The sequence below is a fragment of the Ursus arctos genome, unplaced genomic scaffold (assembly GCF_023065955.2).
Source record: "Ursus arctos isolate Adak ecotype North America unplaced genomic scaffold, UrsArc2.0 scaffold_8, whole genome shotgun sequence".
NCBI classification, from domain to species: Eukaryota; Metazoa; Chordata; class Mammalia; order Carnivora; family Ursidae; genus Ursus; species Ursus arctos.
The window spans coordinates 54,583,332-54,609,401 of record NW_026623100.1 but is presented as its reverse complement, the minus strand read 5'-3'; the positions used below and the strand labels follow the sequence as shown (position 1 = coordinate 54,609,401).

Below are 26,070 nucleotides of genomic sequence, written 5' to 3'. Positions count from 1 at the left end.
CCCCATCAGTAAAAGGTTTCCCTCTACCTCACAGGGTGACCAACTGTCCGGGTTTGCCCCAGTCGTTCCAGTTTTAGCATTGGAAGTACTGGTTTAGCAAACAGGGATGGTTGGTTACCTCATTCCTATACACCACAGGAATACTGTCCAATGTGACAATGGGAAAGGTAAGATAATTCAGAACATTTCAGTTTATCTCAAAGAAATCTGAAGTTTTATTATTATTATCATTATTATCATCATCATACTGTCCTCTTTATTTTATGCCTATATTAAGTGATCCCTGGTTATGATTTGAGAAATGGTTCAGATACAACAAACACATCTTAAAAAGGTATTTTCGCTTAAATGCTTGGGGAGACTGAATAAATGTTGTTACTAATAATGAATCTTTTGAAAAATAAGGTTTATTGTAATTATACTATTGGAAATAAACAAGGATTAGCGCTACAGATATTCTATAGGGTATGAACAATTCAACCTTTATATATGGAAAGTGAATTTCGTTTAACATTATGATTCTAAATATATTTACATATGTTCCTTTTCCCAGATGTTTGCATCTTTAATATCTTACCTATAACAGAGACTTTAATATCTTACCTATAACAGAGACTTTAAGTAACTCAATTTTATCCTGAAGGCCTGCAGCTTTCAAATTATCACATGCACCTAGTAACTGTGAGTCACTGACGTCAGCACCCACATAATACACATCCTATGAGGAAAGAAAGTCATATTTTAAGTATGAATTAAACTATTGGACATTTTATGTAGTTAAGAAAACCTACTTGCTTTCCCAGATAATGAAAATGAATTTAATAGATCTGTTAACTCAGTTTAAAACACATTTACAGTATTTCTTTAAAATGATATTCAGGGGGCGCCTGGGTGGCGCAGCGGTTAAGCGTCTGCCTTGGGCTCAAGGCATGATCCCGGAGTCCTGGGATCGAGCCCCACATCAGGCTCCTCTGTTAAGAGCCTGCTTCTTCCTCTCCCACTCCCCGTGCTTGTGTTCCCTCTCTCGCTGGCTGTCTCTCTCTGTCAAATAAATAAATAAATCTTAAAAAAAAAAAAAATGATATTCAATAGCAAAAAATTAGAAGGATTCGTTAATTTTACAAAACTATCCATATTTTACAATAACAAATGTCTAAAGAGTTTGGGGATTAGCATAACCTGTCAGGACTAATCACTGAAATTGCTCACATTTTCCTAAATTCATCATAGTATTTTAAGCTATTTAATTAACCCTTTATAATCCATTTTGACAACAGTCAATAGCAACTCATGTAGTCAAAGCTAATAATCCTAAAAAGGCAAGCTACTTGTAAATAACTGGGAAGTGAATATACATATAATGACTAAAGTAAATATATTGCTTGGTTCATCAAACTTTAGAACTTACTGGCCATTCTTTAGCAGCTTCCAAAAGTATTGTTCCAAGTCCACACATTGGATCTAAGACAAATGCACCAGCCTACAGACAGAAATATTGATTTCATATTATTCAGCCTATCATAAATATGTATTATAAAAGAAACGTAAAACTTGAAACCTAAAGCCACATTTCAAAAGTAACGATTGCTTTTTACACTATATTAGGAATTTCAGGTGGCTAGAGCTGTAACGCAGGTGTATGCTCGGCATATATGCGATGTATGAAGACTAGGAAGGTCCCTGGTTGTAGCCAAAGTACAGTGAGTGTGAAAGAAAATGTGGTGTTCACATGAGAGGTAGCTAGAGAGTCTGTCAAGATGCACTGGGTTATATGCTGCACGTAGGAATAATCCCACATCTTAGAGGTAGAAAACAATATATGGCTCATGCTACAACCCACAGTAGGGCATCTGGGGCTTCTGCTTCTTACTCTGGAAGCCAGACTCATGAAGTGGTCACCATCCAGAGCAGTGCCATGACTGTGGCAGAGAGGAAAGAAAAGCATGACAGATGGTGTACTGGCCCTTAAAGGTGCCATCTGGAAGCGAGACACATCACTTCCACTGCCATTGAACTGGCTGAAGCATGTTAGTCACATGACACACACGATCTGAAGGGGCCAGGAAAGTGTAATCCTACTTGTGCCCGGGGAAAACAGGAAATTTGGAGAAGAAAGGAATTATTCCCATTCTGGGGGAGTCACATCATGTCGCATCTTGTAGGTACTGCAGGGATTATGGTTCTATTCTGCAGAATGGGAAACTACTGGAGGGATCTGAGCAGAGAAGTAACATGACATTTACACTTCAGAGGGATCACTCTGGCTGCTCTGCTGACAATGGACAAGAGAAGGGTAAGAGTGTTAGTAGGGAGTCTAGTTAGGGGAAGCAGGCAAAAGATGATGGTGACTTGAATTAAGAGTGGTATTGGCAAAAGTGGTGAGAAGTGGTTAGATTCTAGGTATATTTTAAAGGTGGAGCCAATGGACTGGATGTAGAATGCTAAAGAATGACAATGATCAGAAATGACTAAAGTTTTTGACCTGAGCAACTGGAAGAGTTCCCTGTTCCTGAGATGGGAAGGAGAAGCTTCAAAGGAGACAAGAGTATAGTTCTGGACATGTTAATTCTGAAATACCTCTTAGACCAAGTATGGATGTCAAGTGATTTGTTGAACATATGGGTCTGGAGTTCAGGGGAGAGGTTCAGGCTACAGATATAAAGTTAGGAACACTCAGTGTTAGTCATAAATGATATTTAAAGCATCAGAACTAGATGAGTCATCTAGAAAGTGAGAGAAGTTAAAAAAGAAAAGTCTATGGGTTGGACCCTGGTGATCTCCTAAGTATAGATGTTGGTAGATGAAGATTCAGCAATGCATACTGACAGCAGCACATACTGATGTAGGAGGAGAACTAGAGTGGTGTTCCAAAAAAATGTGGAAAAACACGTTTCAGGAAGGAGAGTGATGACAGTATCCAAGTGCTAATAGGTAAGTAAGATGAGCAGTGTCAGTGGAGTCACTGGTGATGACAGCCTGATAGAAGTGGGCACAAGAGAGAAGGGGAAGAGAGGAAGTAGCGACACCAAATATGGACAACTATTTTTAAGAGTTTTTCTGTAAAGGGAAGCAGAGAAGGAGCATGTGAGTTCAGGAAAGGGTTATTTTCTTAAATTGCAAGATATTAAATCAAGAGTACATGCTGCTGGGAATGTGCAATAGAGAGAAAAGTCCTGAAGGAGGCATGAGGTAATAGAATCCAGGAAGCAAGTACAAGAGTGAAACAAGGACAGTTCACTTATTGCAATGATGATAATGCAAAGTACGTGGGCACAGACTCCAATATGTTGGTAGATTTGGTGAGGAGAACATGTTGAAGTTCTTTTCTGATTCCAATATTTAAGTCAAATAAGAAGCAAGAGAATGAAAAGTGTGGGCAAGGAAATGACTATAATGGTAGAACACAGAATCCAAGCTGTGAAGGAGGGGTGAGGACAGGTGGTGAGTAATGGACAATGGTAAGGTCACATGACTAGAGGCCGCAGGGTTAAGGAACTGTGTGGTGGCATGCTAGAGGAATTGAACAGGAAGGAGAAAGAAGCTAAGAGCAGGATTCCTGAAATTGAGATTTTGGGAAGGTATACCCCTCTGGGTATGGTAGGGTCCAGGATATGACTAAGGTAGATCATTAGAGGTAGGGAAACCAAGACGCTAAGGGGTCAGGTTACAGAGTGGACATTGAGATCATAAGAACAATGACAGGAATAGTGGCTTATACTCTCACAGAAATGACAGGAAGAGAGGTCTGCATGTGACCGGGATAATTTCATGGTATGTGCTTCAAACGCACTGAGAGGTTCTGGGCAGAAGGAGCAAAGAGGAGCAAGCAGAACACCTACCACCTCCAGGCCCATGGTCCCTTGATAGGTCTACAGAGGAAGCAGAGTGCTCAGTGGACAGCCAGGTTTCAGTCAGAGCCAGAGGGCACCTAATGGAAAGAAACATAATGTCCTTCAGGAGAGAGAGAGAGAGAGAGAGATTTTTCCTCTGGGTGGAAATTCTAAGGATAGTATCCTATGGCTACCCCATGAAGGGGCGCTCAGTAAAAAGAACAATGATCTAAATGACGATTTAGTTAAAAATAACAATGGTATGAGAACTATTTTTTATTAAGATCTTAATATGTGTCAAACACTATGCTCTTCCTCCCCCCAACATGGTCCATACTCCATGGTGTAATCTGACCTTAAATATTTTTAATGTCTTTTATGTTACCACATTCTCCAGCTATGACATTTGGGTAACTGGGCCGAAGTCGACAAGTATTTCTGTATGCTTCTATTATTAATAACTAAGACTTACAGAACTTGATTTTCCTTGTTTGGATATGTAGGAAGGAGAAGAGTTTGTGGTAAACATGAAAAAAATCTAACATCCTCATGTTTAGATTTCACTGTTAGTGGCACTGCCATACCCAAGGTTGGACACTGGGATCATTTACACTGTGGGTCATTATAATGCAGGATAATTGGAAGAAAGGCAGACAGGGACAAAGGGTCCGTGCCCAAGGGGAAACCACCTTAAAAGGATTTTACACCCACCCTGGAAGTAGCCCTCCTTTCTCATGGGATAGGTAGATGACAAGAACCTGACTGGGTGACAGGCGCAGGGAGGGTCAATCAGATTAAAACAGTCTGCCAACAAGCCCATAAAAACCCCTAGATCTAAACTGGCAAATCTCTCCGGTTCCCTTCCTCTTTGGAAGCTTTGCATTCTCAGTAAACTTTGCTTTGCTGCCCACCACTCTTCATCTGGTCTACCTCTTCATTCTTTGAAGCAGCGTGACCAAGAACCACGGGGCGGTAAAGGAAAAGAAATCCTGTAACAATTACTAAACTCCTCCAAAACAACTGTGCCGTGCTACTTCTTAACATGCTTCAACAGACTTCCTATGCTGGTGGTCACATTTAAAGAAACAGTTCTTACTCTAGGTTCTAGCAAGGCAAACCCACAGTAAGGAAAAATTTTATCTAATATTAGCTTTGGATATTTTACTTTCTACTTTTCTGACAAATGGATGTTTATGTCAAGATAAAGGTAACATTTCAAACTTGTATAAGGTGGTTATATAAATTTATATTTATATAATATGTATGTGTATATATACACATATACATATATATAGTTATATAGTTATATAAACTGTGGTGAGATCACTGGCAGTTTGGTAACCATAACTCTTTCTCCTTAGACTAAAAGAAGTTTGGACTAAAGATTAAAATCAAATAAAAAAGAAAATCATGGATCCTGGATTCTGGGAACATGATAATCTTAAAGTAGCTTTCTCCTTTTCTCTCAACTCCAAGCTATTTACTTCCCCTGCGCCCAAGTAGCGCTCAGACGTAGAGGCAACTAGTGCTAAGAGAAAGCCCTGGGCTTCATTCGGGTCCCAGAAGGAGCTGGTATGGGGCCTCTCAGCCATGGCTGGGTGGGGAATTAGAGACCAGCACTGGAGCCCAGGGTTGGGGGGAAATCATTGGAACTGGGGAGAACCTGGTTTTCAGAGATCTACAGATCTGCAGGGAGACCAGTGAATAGAAAAGCTGTCACCTAGAAATAGAAAAGTTTTCAGCATGGCTGACAGATTCTCCTTACACTGCCAAGCCTGGTGGCACAAGAGATCCATTTGCCTTCTACCATTTATAGGATTTTAGCCATTTAAAATATTTTAATAACCACAGTTGAGTCCCAGTGAGCCAACGAGAAAATAATGGCGCATCCAAAGGACAGGGGTCCGTGAGTAGCTAGAGGGTAAATAGGCAGAACAATCAGAACATACATCTAGTGAAACAGAGCTCCTGGAGGAGACAGATAAGTATTTGAACAAAAGAACTAAGAGCTTCTAGAGATATTCAAATGTAGTGTGCACACACACAAAACTTTTCAAAGATAAAAGACCATGATTTTTAAGCTAAAAATTCTGATGAATAAAGTAGAACATATCTCTATGACTCTTGTTATAGCTTGGAAGATTATGTTCAAGAATAACTCAAAATGCAGACCCAAAATATAAAGAGATGGAAACCATGTGAGAAAGGATAAGCAACGTGGAGGATAGCTCCAGGAAGCTTAACGTGTTTATAATTTCAGAAGCAGAAAAATAAAGTAGTTTAAGGTAAAAGTCACTAAAGCAAAAACAGTTGAGGCAATAATAATCAAATAAGTAATGAAAGAAAGAGTGCCTGAGCCAGAGAAATGATAACTTTAATAATTATTAAATATTCCAAATAATTATTATAACTATAATTATTACCCTAGCAGCAGCTAATACTTAAACATTTTCTATATGCCATGCACTGTCGTAATCACTTAATAAATGCTAATTCACTTAATCCTCACATGACCCTAGGAGTTTTTTTTTAAAGATTTATTTATTTTAGAGAGTGAGCGAGCTCATGTGTGGGGGTGGGGGGAGGAGCAGAGGGAGAGGGAGGGAAAGAATCTCAAGCAGACTCATTACTGAGCGTGGAGCTTGATGCGGGGCTCAATCTCACAACCCCGAGATTGTGACCCGAGCCAAAATCAAGAGTCTGACGCTTAACTGACTGAGCCATCCAGGTGCTCCCCCCAGGAGATTATTATTCTCATCTCGCAAATGAGAAACTGAGGCACAGAGATGTTAAATACCTTGCCCAAAGTTTCCCAGTCAGTAAGTGGTGGAGCCAGAATTAGAACTCAGGCAGTCAGATACACCAAGTTCTGGGCTGAGTGGAAAACACACATATGTAAGTATATCCTGCTAATATTCCTGAACTTCAGAGGATTTTTTTCTTCCAAGATTTTATTTAAAGTCAAGTTAGTTAACATATAGTGTAGTATTGGTTTTCAGGAGTAGAATTTAGTGATTCATCACTTGTATAAACACCCAGTGCTCATCACAACAAGTGGCCTCCTTAATGCCCATCACCCATTTAACCCATCCCCTGAACTGCAAAGGGTTGAAGAGAGAAGTCTTCCAAGCCTCCCAGCAGCAAGAACAGGCAGCTGTACAGGGAAAGGAAAACCATACTGGCATGTACTGTTCATCGAGAACACAGGGAAGTAAAGCGCAACAGGACAGCACCTACATACCTCTGAGGGAAAGGGACTGCCACTCAAGACTCTAACATCCAGCCAAGGTGGGTACGTATCCAGGATGAAAAACAAATTTGAGGATATATAGGAATTTCAGACAGTGTATTATTTGGAAACTACATTTGAGGAAATTACCTAAGAAAGGCTTTAACCAAGCAACAAATAAACCAGAGCAGAGACCTCGAATAGGGAAAGACAAAGTGAAGCACAATGGGGAGGAGTGACACACCTTGCGATATGTCTTTGTGTATTTATACAAGAATGTGTGTGTGTATACACAATTAGAGCTTAGTGATTAAGGACAGGCTGTTTAATGTAAGTGCGAAATAAGAACTTTTGAAATAGGAGGGGCATATTTCAAAGGAAATTCTGACACATGATAAATAATTTACTTCAGTCTCGTCATTGGGGGTTGAGAGTGGAAGGGTATAAAAATGTTACAAGGGAGGAGGAGATGGGTCAGGAGAAGAGAAGAAAAGCACTCTAGGGTCCTCATATTATGACAGGAAAGAGGGTAAGTTTGGAGTGCTTTGGTGCTAAAAACAGTGTCTTGACAGAGAAAAGAGTCGATATCTTGTCTTAAAGAAACAGCAGAGTTCTATGTGTTTAATCGAGAGAGATGGGAACAGGAACCATTAGTAGAACAGAACAGTAGAGTATGATCTCCAACCTCAAGGACAGCAATGAAATAATTATCAAGTAACTTGATCAAACTAGCAAAAATAAAACTAAGAAACAGTGTAAGAAGTTATAAACAGAGTAAAATGAAGAATACAATCAAGTATGTCTGTCATAATATTGAACTCTCATGGGAAGACAGAGACCATCAGAGAGGATAAAAACAGAGCTGTGTGTTCTAAAAAAACATACTGAAAGCAAAGCTGAAAATAAAGAAGTGGCAAAGAAATGCAGCAAATGCAAAGAAAAAGAAAGGAATAAAAATATTAACAGGACATGAAATTTAAGTTTAAATTCACTAATCAAGATAAAGAGAACTCTGTGTTACAATAAAAAGGCACAATTCCTGATGAAACAATAAAAGTCATAAATGTGCATATACCAAACTAGACAGCAGCTGACGAAGGCAAAAACTAGTAAAAGTGCAAAAACTTAAAAATATAAATATACTAACCTAAAGAGATTTTGAAATACTTCTTTCAGAATTGTGCAGATAATAGAACAGTAATATAGCAGACATTCCTTGACTAAAAAATACAATTATTTTCTATATCCACAGAACACTTCCAAAAATTCATCCAGATCTTGGTCACAGAGAAAAACTTAAAATTTGAGTAGAGGTTTTATAGGCCATGTGATTGTGACATAAAAGATTAGAAGTAATAAAAATGTAGCTATCTTTGGACTCAGCTTTTTCATAGCCAAAATACTCTCAGAAGTTCAACAATATATAAAACCATATTGCTGTAGCAGTTGATAAATGTAAGGGCAACAGAAAGAGAAAGAAACGGATAGAAAAAAAAAGAGAAACAAAAAGAAAGGAAAAAGAAAGCAAGCAAACGAGATGTCCACCAATCAGCTGATTATGCAAAGGAACTGGCTATCAATAAGAATGCAAATATTTTTCTTACCTTAATTTCAGCGAGAGAGGCCATTGCCCAGGCTATGGTAGATCTTAGGCCTGCTGTCTTGATGTAAGCTCTGCTGGCTAAAGGAACTCTACAAAGAAAAAGACCTGATGATACACCCAGTATTACTGTATGGTAAAGAAGATCATGATATAAATACAAATGATTAACCTGTTCACATCTGTGACTCATCTTAACACAGTCATCTAACATACAGCTACGTATCTGCTAAGTTACAGAATATTTTAACCTTATTACAAAAATATCTTCTCTAATAGGCACCTTGTCTCACCAGCCAGTGTGGTATTTCAGAAAGGTAAATTTGTGGGGCGCCTGGATGGCTCAGGCAGTTAAGCACCTGCCTGCAGCTCAGGTCATGACCCCAGGGTCCTGGGATGGAGTCCTGTGTTGTTGGGCTCCTTGCTCAGTGGGGAGCCTGCTTCTCCCTCTCCCTCCGCCCCTCCGCCCACTTGTACTCTCTCTCAAATAAATAAATAAAATCTTTTTAAAAAAAAGAAAGGTAAATTTGTTGGACAACTGAAATTTAAACTCTTAAGTATTTGACTTATAAGAAATCAAATCACATAGGAGGGAAAAATCTTTCTCAAATGTTAATATACTTTCCTGCCTTCCCATATGGAATATATGGTAACTTTTCTTGCTGATCTGGAGTCATCAAGAGGAACATACCGTTCTGTGATATGGATGAAGTATGGGAAGTAGGGCTGAATAGATGCTAACCCTTGAAATCTGTTTTCTGGAAAAAATCGCTTTTATAAATTTGTTCTTTGCTCATTTGCATCTTTCTCAAAAGATGAAATGAAGCATGACATTGCATTGTTAAAATAATTTACGGAATGAAGAGCTGAAGCAGACATCTACCAAATGAGTCCACTGGCCTCCATGATATATCACTTCATACTTTATCCTCTACCTCATTGTTGCTACTATCAGTGTTTCCAGATTTGATAGGAGTTTTCAAAATATTATTTCTGTCTTTCTAATGCAATAAACAAGAAAGAAAAGCTATTACAATAACCTTAAGCATTCTTTTTTACATCCTGGCTTACAGATGCGTAAATGTGAGCTTAGAGCTAATAGGGTATTCCTATTGAATTTTTATAATCTTTAAAAATATTCCATGCCTAGAATCTAGAAAAAGGGAATCTATATCACATTATACTATGTACACAGGGATGTGCATATAAAATGTTTTGAAGATGCCAACAATATTTACATGCTTCCAAGGAACTGGAAATCACTATATTCATCCAACTAGCTCTTTCTTCCCAAAGCATCTAGAAAAGTACCAGTTATATGATAAGTGTTCAACAGATATTGTAGAATAAGGAAACGAATCATTTGGATTTATTATCATATAGTACCCTGCAAGATTAGAGAGATACCTGAAGTAGATTTGAAAAACTGGAAATACTCTCCCACAATAAAAGAATGATGGCAACAAAATTTGTAGACTGTTCAAATGTGAATTTTAAGAACAGTGCTCTATTTTATATTTAAATAAAAACTCCAGATGCCAATAGACTAAGGGCCTGTGAAAATCATTTAATAATAGAAAGAATTAGATATAATTTTCAGTATAAATCATGTAATCAGTGAATGATTGTAATCAAATCTTTTATAGCTCTAACTGGCCAGATTAAATCATATGCATTAAGCACCAAGAAAACACTCAAGTAAAGAACTCAAATGCTTTGCCTTTAGCCCCCCTCTGTTATATCGATGTTTCATATTATAAATAAGAACATAAAGTTCTCACTTTTACAAACTCTAAGGGACAAACATGAAGCTTAGAGAACAATATCTACCTGAATACAGGGATTCCAACCACAGAGTAAATGTCATTTAGATGTATGAAAATCTGAAAGAACAAATAGAGAAGTTAGAACAGAACAGGAAATGCATTACCAAATGCACTGACAATTTGAAAACTTCCATTTTGAAACTATGTTTTGTTTTTAAATTAATTTTATTTTTAATTTTTTTAATAATTATATTTTAATAAAAAAATCTAAGGCCCTGTTTATCATATATGGAAAGACGTTCCACAGTATTTTTTCTTGAGCAGAGATAAAGTAAATTTTTAGTACACTCCATAGAAAAATTCTGAGGCTCATTCAGTATACAAGGCAGAGGGAGACTCATGTTCTGAAGAGACCTTGAGTTCTTGCTTCCCAGAGATTCTCTGAATTATCATAACTGGATCAGACTTTTCAGCATTGCGGGTTAGAGAAGACTTCCTAAACCCACCTTAATTCTAACTTCAAATAAGACTCGAGGTCACACAGGACCATCACAGGCTACATATACTTCCAGGGTAACAAAATAAGGCCAAAGATCATAGCAAGGGTGACCTTTTCTCGCTCTACTATCCGTAGGTGAGCTTCATCCTCTCTACTACCCTTCTTCTGTTAGGCCATAAAGAGGATTTAATGTCTCAAGTTATAATTAGTAGCTCAATTAAATTTTAAAAGTTAGAATATTACTTCTGTAGTCGGATGAAATTTATGGAATATTCTGACTCTGCTGTTTGACCTCAAGAGCATCTGATCCCTAATACTTTGACCCCAAGGTTATTTTTACTATGTAGTTTAATCAGAATTACTCCAATACTGACAAATTTTTATTAAGAAAAGAATGACCTGGAATGGACTCCATTTAGTCAATTTAAATCCTTGATCACCAAAGCTAAACTTTCCAATTTTTTGCATTATTCATTTCAGCAAAAGTATTTATTAGGATTCCTTTCTATTTAAAATCGATACTTGAGAGAAGATACACTGATATTTTTTTTTTTATGATTTTTTATTATATTATGTTAGTCACCATACAGTACATCCCCGGTTTCCGATGTATACACTGATATTTTTATATGTCAAATGTTATTAAGACTAGCTTCTCCCACAATAACATTTTTTTCTCTTAATTTTGCCGAACAAAATTTATTAAGGTTTGATTCTTCTGTTAATTTTGCTCACAAATTTTACTGTGTGCTTTTACTGTTGTCAATTATGTTAATAGCTATTATTAACTACACTAAGTGACAGGAATTAAACTAGCTATATTTATTTAGGAGCTAAACTATGAGAAAAGTGTAATTTTGAGGCAGTGATATGGGGCCAAGGGGAATGGGGAGACAGGAACTAGCAGAGCATAAGATAAGAGAACTGGAAAGGAGAGATGGAAGGAGGACACCCTCACGTCAAAACATTCTTGGGGTCAAAATATTTTTCTTTTTCTTTTTTTAAAAGATTTTATTTATTCATTTGAGAGAGAGAGAGAGCACAAGCAGGGGAGAGAGGCAGAGGGAGAGGGAGAAGCAGACACCCTGCTGAGCTCAATCCCATGGCCTGGAAATCATGACCCAAGCTAAAGGCAGACGCTTAACCATCTGAGCTACCCAGGTTCCCCAAAATATTTTTCATGACAGTAATGAAGAACATACATCAGGCATTACTTTGTAAAAGTGAAAATATCAAATAAAAACACGGAAAAATAAAAACACAAAATGTTCTGATATGGCCAGCTATTACTCCATTCAGAGCTAAAGAAGAATAAATTTATGAGTCAATGAATCATGCCAATGACTAAACTACCTGTCAAATTTATCAGATGGTTTTTAAAAAAGTGAAGAATATATCTATATATTTAAGATTTATTTATTTGAGAGAGACAAAGAGAACCACGTGAGTGGGGAGAAGGGCAGAGGGAAAGAATCTCAAGCAGACTCCTGCTGAGCACGGAGGAGCCTGAGATCATGACCTGAACAGAAATCAAGAGTTGGACTCTTAACCAACTGAGCCACTCAGGCGCCCTGTGAAGAGTATTTTTTATAGCTAGCACTAGTTTCCCCATATAAGTGTTTTACTTTGTTCCAATAAAAAAACTCACTTAACCTCATTAAGTTAATTTTGAAAATAGAGAAAACAAAAAGAAAAACATAATCCCAGAATCCTAACAAATTCACTATTAAAATACTATTGAATTTTGTTTGGGCCTTTTGGTTTTCTATTCATTTTCTTTGTTTTTAACATTAGCTAGAATTTTTTATTTTAGAACTTGTTACAGATTATAGTAATTGCAGAGAGCATCTCTGCACCTTATAATAAATTTTTAAAAATTCAACTGTGACAAAACAATTCCATCCCAAAACATCTTATTTGGATAAGACATTTTTCACAGTGAAAAGTACTCGCAAAATTATCTGCGCTATTCTACTGCTAAGAGAAAACAGACCGTTGGATCCATGTAGACATGCTTTTTAAAAAACTCTCAAGCAAAACTGAAAAGTACAATACAGATAGTTGACGTTGTCTTCAAACTATTAGGTTATAGGCATATAAAATAAAACAAACATTCAGTACCTCTAAATTTGGATTCCTCAAATCTGCTTTCCATCCAAACTGTTTCATAAGAGCAATTCCAATTACTCTTCCTACTTCCTGAAAAAGCAGAAAGTTATAGAAAAGAATACTAAAAATGAAAATTTTACATTTAAATGTAAACAAAAACTAAAAGAGCATGAGTCAGACTATCTGATGGTAATTTAGGGTTACAATATTAAAATTCGACACGAAAGCATTTTCTGCTCAAGGCAAGACGGTTGCATCTTACTTCTTCCACCCCCAACACATTCTATGGCATTGATGTCTACTCCTGTGTAACCTCTATTCTTGTAATAACCAGATCATGAACCGAAAAAGATGATCATTGTGGGTTTTAGGAAACAATGCATGGCGAAAGATGAACCATTTGAGCTACTACAATCCTATATGTTTATAAATTACCAGAACAATAGCATTAGACTCAATCTTTAGTTTATCTGATTTTAAGCCCTGCCAAAGGACCCAGACCTGTGCTCTTATATCACTGAACTTTGTTAAGAGCCAAGTGATAAAGTGTTTTGAAGGCAACTGTGGTGTTCACTCTCCCCTAGATAGTTGAGACTTTGACCGCATGTGTGTCTCTGCAGTCTGGGTCCTGGTGACAATCACACATACAAGGTGTAGTGTAGAGCAACCATTTAATAAACACAGAACTGAAGAGAAACCCAAAAAGCTTAGGACAATACGACTAGGATTTCCAAATGTAAAGGATATCTATGAGTTCAAGGAAACTTTGAGGGAGAAAGTAAAAAAAAGGAGGTCATTACATGGAATGGCACACCATGACTCTTAAGCATCTGAGGTAAAGTTGAAAAGGAAAATGTATTTTTAAAGAGATTTAATTTTATGAAATTAGGGGTGCCTGGGTGGCTCAGTCGTTAAGCGTCTGCCTTCGGCTCAGGGCGTGATCCCGGGGTCCTGGGATCGAGCCCCACATCGGGCTCCTCCACTGGGAGCCTGCTTCTTCCTCTCCCACTCCCCCTGCTGTGTTCCCTCTCTCGCTGGCTGTCTCTCTGTCACATAAATAAATAAAATCTTTAAAAAAATAATTATATGAAATGAGGCCTAGTTATCTGCCTAGGCCGAGTTATCTATTCTGTGAAAGGCTGTCATCTCATTTGAAATCTAAAGAGCGGTTAATTCTTTCAGAATATGGAACTTCACCCTGGGAGGTGAGCGTACCTGTGCTGTAAAGGTCTTCGCCACAGATCCACTGCAGCGACAAGAAACTCTGAAAGTCAAGTCCTTCTGGTTTGGGGCAGCAACTGCTTTCACAGCATCATTCTGAAATGCTTCTTGAGATTTTTCTCTATTAGTGAGGAAATCTCCCTGCTCCACTGTTGCTTCGTCCGTTTGCTTTTCCAGCTGGCATTCCCTGCTCTCTTGTAGCTCTTGCATTTGTTTTGTTTTTAATTTCTTAGGATTGATGATGTCATTTTCTTCTACTTTTCTTTTTAGTGGGTTAGCATCTCTCTGAGAAAGTTTGTCCTCTTTTGCATCAAGTTCAAGAAGATTTTTCCAAATTGAAATGGCACTCAACCAACTTTCTGGATCATCATTTACAAGTCTTTGCATTTCGTTAAATATTTTTCCTAAATAAATAAGATCTCAGTTTATCCTACACTGAAGTCTTAAAGACAGTCTATTACATTCACACCCCTAAGTTCCATTACCTTTATTTCTTTAAAATAAGTTTTACTAAACTGCTACATGAATAGTTGAGTTCACCTTCACCTGGAATTTATATAATTTAACATAAGAATATTGTGCAAATAAAGTTCATTCTTATATTCCATACTTAAAATCAAAACTGTTTTAAAATTCCTATAGAATTATCATATATTTTAGAAAGATCATTTGTCCTATGATAATATATACCTATATCTTCAATATATGCATACACCTAGAGTATGTATTGATTTTTGAAATAATGCTGATCTTGCCTATAAAAACTAAGTTAAAAAAACAGAATAAATTGCAAAAGAGAGCAAATGAATATTGAAACTATCTTAGACCATACAATATTAGTGTACATCATAAAATGAGTTTTCATAAAGTAATACTTCAGATACACAACCCATTCATAACTTAGGGACTGCCAGCGTGCTCAGTACAATGTAATCTTTTTTTGATGAACAAGGTTCATCAAGGTGACCCAAGAGTAATGGCTGCGTTCTCTAAAGATGAGAATGTGTGGACTGTTGGGATGAAATTATATTGACCCCATGGTAAAACACCTTAGGATTTGCTTTATAATAACTTTTCTGACCTGTTTTGACTCCTTGCCATTCATATATTTATCGACACAGTTTAGTACAGACCATAATATTACATAATATTACATAATATTACATGATCTCAGAAATTAAAATGAAGTTTAAGGCAATGTTTAGTCTAACAGTATCTAACCCTTGCTTCTATTAAGATCCTTAAATTATTTTAGTAGCATATTTATAAAATTAGAAAGTGGAGAAGGAATCTTGTACACCCCCTTTAACTGTAATATTTTATAAATGGGTATAAATTTATTCAAAACCTTAAATTTAAGGTCCCCTAAGCAGGAGATTCTATTACATAGTATTTTTTCCAATTATATAATTCATTGGTTAAAAGGTACAAAGTGACAGTTTTGATCAACTTATAAAACCAGGCATTCTGGGTTATTACATGCTCCTAGGTCTAAATAAATGCATCTGACCATATGTATCTGTAGAGAAGGTGTCTGAACATAATTAAAAGAAATGTGACTTAGGACACTAAGTCTCAGAAAATAGGCAGCATTGCAAAGAGACAAAATTAGCTGATAATACGATTAATATGGTTGATAATATTCCGGAAATATGGAAAAACAGATAATTAATGATCCCACAGGTATGAATGAATCTTAAAAATGTGAAATAGCTACAAATTATTTATCAAGCAGAAAACTTTGGAGTACAATACATCATGGGGTTAAACGCAATAGGCATATACGTACCTTTACTTACAGAAGAAACATTAAGTGGAAACTGCTTTTTAATCAGCAAAAATAATCTTTCTGCAGATTTTAATTTTTTCAGCATATTTAAGTCAGAACAGGTGGTGAAGAAAACTTTTCCTGAAATATATTCAACCTAGAGACAGAAAAGATTAATGTAGTCCTGTGTCAGAGTAAGAGTCACTTCCCTTTTCCCCCTCTTAAGGAATGAAAACACAGCGTCTAGACTGACAATAAAAACAACCATTTCTAAAATATGTACTATTTGTCAGACACTGTCCTAGGCACTCTGAATAGATTTTCCCTTTCATCTTTATAACAACCTTCTAAGGTAGATTTTATCACCCCCATTTCTTAGACTATGAAACTGAGGCTTAGATAGGTTAAATAACTTGTATGAAGTCACACAGTGACCAAGATCATAATCTATGTCATGGTACCTTTTGTAAAGTGTGTGTGTGTGTGTGTGTGTGTGTGTGTGCGCAAAGGCACTCCTAGGACAAATCAGGTGACTAGTCATCAGTAGGCATTGATTAAACACCTACCTCATGGTCTATCAGGAAGCATCCAGCATATGTCCAAAGATGAATGATGATTTAATACATATACACTGACATACAAATTAAAGTGTAAAATTTATAAGAAAATAACTTGAATTAAACCCAAAAGAAAACAAAAAAAGTTAACATAACAAATGCATTGGATAAGCTGTAGGTACAAGGTACAATAAGTAGCCCTGAATAGGGAACCATCATTAGCAAAAGTCTCGGGAAAGAACCCTGTAAGATCTGGGAAGAGAGACTCTAAGAGAAGAAAGGGCACGACGCAGAGGTGGTAGTGACAGCCTGGCTGAAGTAAACTGTAAGTCTGCATGGCAAAATTTGCTGTGTTGTGCTGATTGACAGTGTCGGGTGGATGGATGGTGTAGCTCAGGCCAGCCTGATAGATGGTCATGAAAATTTGAGTACCCCAGATGGTAATGGTCAACCATTATCGACTTTTGATGAAAGCTGTGACAGCACTGAATTAGCTAGCAGAAAAAATTACTTTAGAAGAGGCATAAAGTACTAAGTGTAGATTGTAATGCTGGACAAAGAAGTAGATTACTGAGGTAGAAATAATGAGAGACTTGGCTGTGGAACTGGAAAAGGGAAAACAGCAAGAAATACGCATCACACAGAAAGAGGCTTTGGAGACAGGATGGATATGTTGTAAAAGCCAGTGAAGAAAGGAAAATAAAAAAATGCACTGACTATAGAGAGTCTGGTGAGGTATGGCAAATGGTGCTCAGAACCAATGGACTCCTAAAACTTTTGGGATCAACCCAATCCTCTCAAGCTCAGGATGGATGTGGATTGTCTTAAAATTTTCCTTTTAGTGGTGGCCATGGGCTGACTAAGATGGTTCTCAGTTATCTCCTAGAACTGAGGTAATGGGGAATTTGGAGTATCCCATGTGTTTAGGCAGCTCCCATTCAACGGGAACTTGAATTCCAAGGATTTTTGTACTTTTGATCTGATATGGTCTAATTAAGCTTTTGGGATAGTAATTTCCGGGGTTACCATTCTAGCCTGATGAAGAAGAATCTCTGCAGAGGAAGCCCTAGGCTGACATCAAGTAAAACCCAAATACTTCATTATAAGATTAACAAGTTTTGGGGACCTAACGTACAGCATGGTGATTACAGCTACTAATACTATATTATATAATTGAAAGTTGCTAATAGCTCTTAAATGTTCTCACCACAAAAAAGTAATGGTAGTTACGTGACTGGATGGAGGTGTTAGCTAATGGTATGGTGGTAATTATTTGCAATAAAAAATTAGTCAAATCAACATGTTGCACATCTTAAACTTACACAATATGTCAATTATATCTCAATAAAGCTGGAAAAACAAATAAAAATAAAACCCAAACAGCTAGGTACCAGAAGTGCAGCTGACCAAGATAGATGGAGAAAGCAGGGAATGAGAAGAATGTTTAGGAATCAACATTTAAGGGGATAAGGAAGTTACAAAAATAAGAATTTCTAGTTTCTAGAATTTACTTCTTTCTCATTACAAAGGTGACATTTTCCCACGAAAGTCATAACTAAATATATACCTCAAAATGCTTAGAACTTGAAAACAAAGTTTTAAAAAGTAACTTTTAAAAGTTTAGATTTTATGTTACCTGACATAAAAATATAGCTGATATTAAAGCCATCACAAAACAAGCTAACAGACATGAAATACCTTGCCAAGACTGTGGGGAAAATGAAATAAATATTTTACTGAATATGTATGTTTTTAAGATTCAAGTTCTATAAACAAACTGATGCAAACTTCTAGACCAGTGATTTTAACCTAGTCAGTGATCTAGATATTAATTTATAGTTATTTAACTGTACAAAGATCTTATCTTTTCTTACTTATTTGAACATGAAGGGAAACATTGTATACAGTGAACTTCCTCTAAAAATATCATCATTTTGGGGAGGTGGGAAGAACAAAAAAAGAACATAACTGACAATCAAGTTAATTAAAAGGAACTAAAAGGCTTAATTTATTTGGGGAATCAAATCGTAAGAATGTTTTGAGGCATTAAAATGCTAAATACATTTTCAAAACCAAAAGCAACAATATTCTCTTTACTTAAAAATTAACATAAGGCCTACATTCTTTTTACAAGTGATACACATGTAATCAGAAGTAGTTTACTAAATTACAAAACAGTCACTATGAGAATCAAATATATCATGAAAGCACTATACAGTTTACTTTTGGTGAAGATACACTACTATATCTTAAAGCAGTAGGGAGAATGAATTTTGGTGCTCATGAGTTCAAAAACTGCTGAAGCTGGTGTTAACCTTTTTCTTTAGTTTATTGCTTGTAACTGATCATATTCAATTACAATACTTAGGGGAGAAATGTGTCATTTTAGGATATTTCATCTTAATACTTGTTAAATGAAAATTTATTTATATATACAATCTGTTTTTTCCATTTGGGATTAAATCATAACCAAGTGTCTAAAACCAGCTGGTTTTATGTCTAACACTTTTGAAGATGAAATAACAGCCTTTATTAAAATAAAAACAGTTCTGTTATCAGCTAGCATATCTAAGCAGTTAGCATTTTTTGCCTTTCTTTTAAAATTCAGGCACTCAAATCTAACACAAAAATTAAAAGATTAAGTTTAGGCAAAAACGCATAGTAAGATAGGGAGATACCAAAGTTCTAACTCTACAGATGCCATTTAGTTTTAGAATTAATTTTAAATTGCTAAGTGAAGAGCTGAGGTGGTACATGAGCTTTTTAAATTCATTTTAGAAGAATTAAAAAATACGTTTTACTTAATTAAAAAAATTCAATCTACAAGAAATGCAGGGAATCTTAAAAAACAATCAACCTTATACAATTATCCCATTAAATAAAATAACTATGAAATAACCTGATTATCTGGTTAGATGTACCCACTACCATCTATCATTAACACTCCACTAAAAAATTAAAAATTGGCTGGCTTAAGTCTTTGCTATGTGGGTTAATAAAGACAAATTAATCCACTGACAGGACGTTTCTGCCTAGCTGGCATTAGGTACACCTCTATTTTATTGATTTTATCTTAAAAATGTTCTTGCTATTATTGTTGTAATAAATACCAGTATTTAATACATTAAACATTATTATAAAGTAAAGCTTAATTTTTCCCAATATATTTCTTTAAAGTAGTCCAGGTAAAATAAATATATATTACATATGTATATAAAATATATTAAACATATAACAATATAAAATTATACAATATAAATTAAATATTTAAACATACCCAGGAACCTATAAAGAAGTTTGCCCCACCACCAGGAGGAATAAAAAATCTAGCCTGAATCTGACCAAACTCTAGATACACCTTACAAGATTCCAATTTACAGGAACCAGAGAAGACAGAGAAGCATGTTAAACTATACCCTGGAGATGCAATTGGCAATATCTAGACCAGGGGAAACTCTAGCAGTGAAGTCCTACAACTTTCTGTGATGATGAAAATGTTCCATAACCTGTGCTGTCCAATGCAGTCACCACTAGCACATGCGGCTTCTGAACACTTGAAATGTGACTAAGAAAGTGAATTTTTAATTTAATTTTAGCCACCACGCCCTACTGGATAGCATAGCTCTAGACTAGGGGTCAGAAAATAAGGCCTGGTGAGCTGAGAATGTAAAGGGATGTAAAAACAAACAATAACAACAAAGAACATGTAACAGAAACCACAAAGTGATCCACATATGTGATCTACAAAGCATAAAATATTTATTATCTGGACCTTTAAAGAAAAAGTTGGCCGACCCTTGCTCTAGACTGTGGGACAAACAACCCTGCTTCTTTAACAAATAATAAATTGCTGGGGGGAAAAAGAGGGGTGAAGTGAAAATCTATAGATTAAAATAGACTTAAAAATTTTTTTAGAAAAATAAAAGATACTTAAAAGAATATCAGCCAATCATAATGTATGGCCCTTATTTGCAGCCTCATTCAAATAAACAAACTTAGAAACAAAAGTGACATTTATGAGACGAGTTGAAATTTGAACAGACTAGATATTTGGTACGAAACATTTTTAGGGGCGCCTGGATGGCTCAGTCGTTAAGCGTCTGCCTTCGGCTCAGGTCATGATCCCACGGTCCTGGAAGAGCCCTGCATCGGGCTCCCTGCTCCACTGGAAGCCTGCTTCTTCCTCTCCCACTACCCCTGCTTGTGTTCCCGCTCTCGCTGGCTGTCTCTGTCAAATACATAAATAAAATCTTTAAGAAAATTATTTTTAGGTGTGATATTGTGGTTTATATTTTAAAAGAGCCAGTATATGTATTATCTCTTCTATGTTATATCATAAACTCTTATGCTATAAGAGTTCTCTCATTCTAGATATACAGTAGTCCCGTTAACCGGAGTTATCGTTTCCTGCGGTTACCGCGCTCAACCGCGGGATTCCGGAAGCAGATGAGCTCCGCTCTGACGTAAGGTTAACAGCGTAAGGCCACGTAAGTCAATCGCAGTCCGGAAGCACCATCCTCCTTCTGAAGTTCCGTCAGAAAGTCAGTCCATAGTAACCTAAAGTCACGCACCTCACTTCATCTCATCACTTTGTCATCTCGCATCATCACAAGAAGGGTGAGTACAGTACAATAAGATATTTTGAGAGAGAGGGAGTGAGAGTGAGCGGGAGACCACGTTCACGTAACTTTTATTACAGTGTATTTATAATTGGCCTATTTATTGCTAATCTTTTACTGTACCTAATTTAGAAGTTAAACTTTACTATGGGTATGTATATATACCAGAAGATAGTATATATAGGGTTGGTACTATCCATGTTCTCAGGCATCCACTGGGGGTCCTGGAACGTATCTCCCATGGATAAGAGTGACTACTATATAGGCAAGTGCTGTGATGAAGTGATTTGCAGATGAAGTGGTATCTTGAGTTTGCTTCAAAATAACATGGGTGGAGTGGGAGGAGCATTAATGGAGCAGAATTCACTATGGGATCATTCTTGCAGCTGGTTGACAAGTATGTGAGATTCACCACACTATTCTACTTTTGTATATGTTTGAAATTCTCCATGATAAAAAGCTAAACAGAGTACACAGGACATTTTCTATTGCAAGCTGCATGTTGGGGGAAGCACCTAAATCAGTCCCCTGAGGAGGGAAGAGTTTGCAAGTTAAAATGCAAATGACTGGGCTCAGTACATTCCTGCTGAAAGAAAAGTTTTTGGGGGTGGCAAAAGGGACACGCATTTTCAACAAGCTCCCTACATGATTTTTATGTTCACTAAAACTGGAAAAACACTGATTAGAAAGGTGTGATTCATTTGTAAAAGTAAACAATCACTTCTAAATTAATTTGTTTTGTAAATTCAGATTTTACAATATCAATTCTCTTGAAGCAAACCAAAGTTTATAACAGACTCTTGTTACTGCATGAATGATTTTAAGTATTCCTGTGCAACTCATTCTTTGGGAACATTTATTGATCGCCTGCTAATTGCAAGACATTGTGTTACGCGTGCTATCAATTTTTTATCTCAAGGATTGCTCTAATCCTTTTTTTTTTTTTTTTAAAGATTATTTATTTATTTATTTGAGAGAGAGAGCACAAGCAGGGGGAGCGGCAGAGGGAGAGGGAGCAGCAGGCTTTCTGCTGAGCAGGGAGCCCAATGATGTTGGGCTTAATCCCAGGACCCTGGGATCATGACCTGAGCTGAAGGCAGACACTTAACAGACTGAGCCAGTGAGGCGCCCCTGCTCTAATCTTTTAAAGTAGGTATTATCATCTCCATTTTATATCCAAGGAAGTGAGGCTCAGAAATTTGAGTATTTGGACCAAATTAAAAAATTTATTAAAAGAAGATTAAGATTTGAACACATCTTTGGCCTCTAAAGTCTACATACACTCTTTTCCATGCTGTTACAGAAATAACCTACATGCTTCTGGGCAGTTTCCCACCATAATTTAATGTAGTTGTAAAGGACACGAGCTTCAAGGCAAGAAAGCTTCAGATACAAGTTCCAGCTCCACCACGTAGCATCAGGTTCTCTTTATTTCTTTGTAAAATGGAGGGAAAAATGACCTATCACATAGGATTCTTTTGAGGATTAAATCATGTCCAATGTATATAAAAGTATCTACCCACTTTAAATGCTTTATAAATGTTAGATGCTATCATTATTCTTTCGGGATTGCCTTAACTTTGAGAGTTTATATTAGTGAAACCGAGACGGAATTTCAGAGGTTATTTGTTCAGATTCCATTTTCAAGCATAGCTATTCTAATTTTGTTAAAAATATCTTTTATTTATTTGAGAGAGAGAGTGAACAAAAGAGGGGGAAAAGGAGTAGGGAGAGGGACAGAGGCAGAGAGAGAGGCAGACTCCCCACTAAGCAGGGAGCCCAACGTGGGGCTCAATCCCAGGACTCTGGGATCATGACCTGGGTCAAAGGCAGACACTTAACTGAATAAGCCACCCAGGGGTCCCAGCATATCTATCCTTAAAACATACACAATCAAAATATGGAAATACCTAAATCTCTTGGCATTTAAGTCCTCTCATTGCCAAGAAGTTTGTCCCTATAATTAGTTTATTTTTTTTTTTCTGTGATGAACCACTTAGTCCTCCCATATCTCATTTTGTCTTTACAGAAGATGGAGAACAAGCAGAGAAGATCATTTTTCTGATTAGACATACTCCAATTGGGTCAAGCCTTCTATTTTTCATAATAAGAACTCTAAGTTAACATTAAAAAAATCAGTTTAGCATGATTTAACAGTTGCACAGTAGTCAAGGAACTGGACCCAGGTACTGGCCTGCCTGGGCTGAACATGATTATATACTCATGGCTGAGTTCACAGACAGCTTGGGTTTGAATCCCAGGTCTGCCACTTTACATGACTTGAATAATTGATTGGACTTACCTGTGCTTCATTTTCTTTTTCTTTTAAATGTAGAGCCTATCTCATAGAGTTGTTGTGAAAATTAAGCAGGTGAATACAGAGGAAAGACCTAAGAACATGGGCCTAACACATATTTAATGCTTAATCAATGTCAGCACTGTTGCTTTTTTAGATTAGTTACATTTAGCGTTCTATTAAATTCTGTGACCCAAACCACAAATGGCTGGTAATCTAAGACTGATGCCATTTTTCATGACCCCCTCTATCCTCCACGCCTCCAACTCCCCCATGGCGGAAAATCCTTTCGTGGCTTCCAACGCTGTAGGGGCTGCTAGAGTGGCGTGGTCAATTTCATTTAGAAGTTCTCCTTTTCCAAAAACACATCATTCACACTGTCATATAGAGCCCATCAAGTTACTGGAGTCTGTTTCTATTACGTCTTTTCCCTCTGCTTTCAAGAAAGCAGCTCTCTATGTTCTAGAACCTAAACTCAAGTTTAAAACCTTCTTCATTTCATTGAAATGAGCGGATAGATACCAGCAACTGTTAACTTCCTCCAGAAGTTGGACTGTGAGGCCTCCAAGACCGTGTTACTTTTGTAGCTACTATTTACTCGGTGCTGACGGTGTGCCTGAGGTACCCTGTATCATATAATCCTCCCAACAATCCCATGAAGTAAATACAGTCAGGATCAGGAAACTGGCAAGAGTCAAGTAACTGACCCTGAAGATAGTATTTGTATTTAAAGGATGGAGAAAGGCTTCTAACTATGACAGATCGAATTCTAACTACAGGCACTATCCTATACCTTCTTTTAAAGAATCTAGGAACCAACTCGCCTCAACCCCCCCCCCCCAAAAAAAAACAAAAAAACAAAACAAAACTACAGGCGTGAGAGACACGCGGTCATAGATGTGGAGGGGAGAACGACTGGCGGTTCTTTCCAGCAGTAATTAAAGGATGTGTCAGAACTCCGAGGCCCGGGATTGTCGCCTCGGTGGGTCCGGGGCTTGAGAGCTGGGGACTCGCGTCGCTTTCCAGGGTCTACACGGACCCTGGCGCGGAGGGAGCAGGGCCGCCCTCCTTCCCGCTGGGGCGCACAGCGAGGCCGACTCACCTGCGTGGCCGCCAGCCGCGCCCGCACCTCCCGCATCAGGAAGGGCTCCAGGCCGCGGCCCGCGGTGCAGAAAAACCGGGCGCCCGCTGCAGGCCGCCAGCCGGAATCTGTCCGCAACGCCGCCATGACGGCCCGCGCGCGGCCCCGCGGCTCGGGGTCACGTGGCCTGGGGGCGCGCGCGGCGCATCCCCGAGTTCCTGGAGGTGTGCGCGGGGACCGCAGGGCCGGGTGGAGCCCGAAGCCCGCGGGCGGGGAGAACCCCGGGTGGGGTTGGGAGTCCGGTCCCCTGGGAGGGGTGGCTGTGGGTCTTCTTGGTTAGCTACTTGGAACTTCCTGGTTAGGCATGTGGAACTGTTTAGAATCACAGATGGACTGGATACAATTGGGACCTGTTATTGGATCTATAAAAAGATACGTATCAATCTAATCCATCTGTCTTCTTTTTGAAATCGAGGAAGTTGATCCCTAGACAGGCCAAGGGACAGTTAGTGGCACAGCCGAGGCTGGTCTTGATAGCCAGTATGAGCTTTCTTCTATTTCTCCCAACTTTCTCCTCTCCTCTTCTCCATCCTGCCCCACTACTCCTCAAATAAGGAGCCCTATTCTGTCTTCACCAAGAATTGGGCCAAAGCTGGGAATCCTTAGGACCAAGAGCAGAAATTCCCACTCTCCAACTGAATGTTTTCATGTTCATGGAACAGGTCACATTTCTTGCACTACTACGGTAACCAAGGTAATGAATGCACCATCCATTTTGAGCCACCTGATTTAATTGGCTCTCTTAACGGTATTGAAGGGACTTCTTTAATTTTGAATTTTCAATTGGCAATGAAAACATTACTTGGGAGGGATAGAACCCGTATTACAAAGTGGACACCATTGCATTAGCTCTGTAGTTATATGAAGTTATATAGAAATCATATATATAGTTATATGAAGATATATAGAAACTATTAAACAAATGACTATCTTTCTGGCAAGTGCCTCTCATGTGCTTCCCAATGGGACCTATGCAAATTATCTCTTCCTCCCCAGCTCCTGGTCTACTGGGACAGTAGTAAGAAAATTCTTATGGAATCATGTCACACGAGTGTTTCAAAGTTTCAGTCCTAGAACTTCTTCTGAGATCCTTTCATTTTGACAAATTCTTTCCTTTTTTCCTTCCTTCCTTCCTTCCTTCCTTCCTTCCTTCCTTCCTTCCTTCCTCCCTTCTTTCCTTTTTTTCCCTTATCTCTTTCCTTCCCTTCCCTTCTTTCCCCTTCCCTTTTCTTTTCTTTTCTTTTTTCTTCTCTTTTTTCCTCTAGACTTCTGTTCTCATTCTTTTGGCAGTTGACATAGCTCATCCCAACTTCTTTAATGCTTTGGGATTCCTGACACTCAACTCTGTCAGCTGAGTTTTGCTATTTCAGCATTGCATATGCAACAAGTAGGAAGTTGGCAGTTGGCAGGAACAATTTTACAACAGATATACTTT

At 37.7% G+C, this 26,070-nt stretch overlaps 1 protein-coding gene across 3 annotated transcripts in view; it reads right to left on the bottom strand.

Annotated features, from left to right (window-relative positions):
- Positions 1–24,758, bottom strand: part of THUMPD2 (THUMP domain containing 2) — a 37,481-nt gene extending 12,723 nt beyond the window's left edge. Inside the window, exons 1-8 of one of the 3 annotated variants that reach the window (XM_026479492.4) lie at positions 24,597–24,758; positions 16,044–16,179; positions 14,249–14,658; positions 13,046–13,123; positions 10,490–10,542; positions 8,664–8,751; positions 1,409–1,480; positions 604–718 (exon numbers count right to left, since the gene is read on the bottom strand). In XM_026479492.4, coding sequence (XP_026335277.2) covers positions 604–718; positions 1,409–1,480; positions 8,664–8,751; positions 10,490–10,542; positions 13,046–13,123; positions 14,249–14,658; positions 16,044–16,179; positions 24,597–24,722 — 1,078 coding nt within the window. In that variant the 5' untranslated portion in view covers positions 24,723–24,758. The remainder of the gene's footprint in view (positions 1–603; positions 719–1,408; positions 1,481–8,663; positions 8,752–10,489; positions 10,543–13,045; positions 13,124–14,248; positions 14,659–16,043; positions 16,180–24,596) is intronic. The other 2 variants (XM_044391348.3, XM_048222731.2) reach the window with 2 other exon arrangements.
- Positions 24,759–26,070: the final 1,312 nt, after the last annotated feature.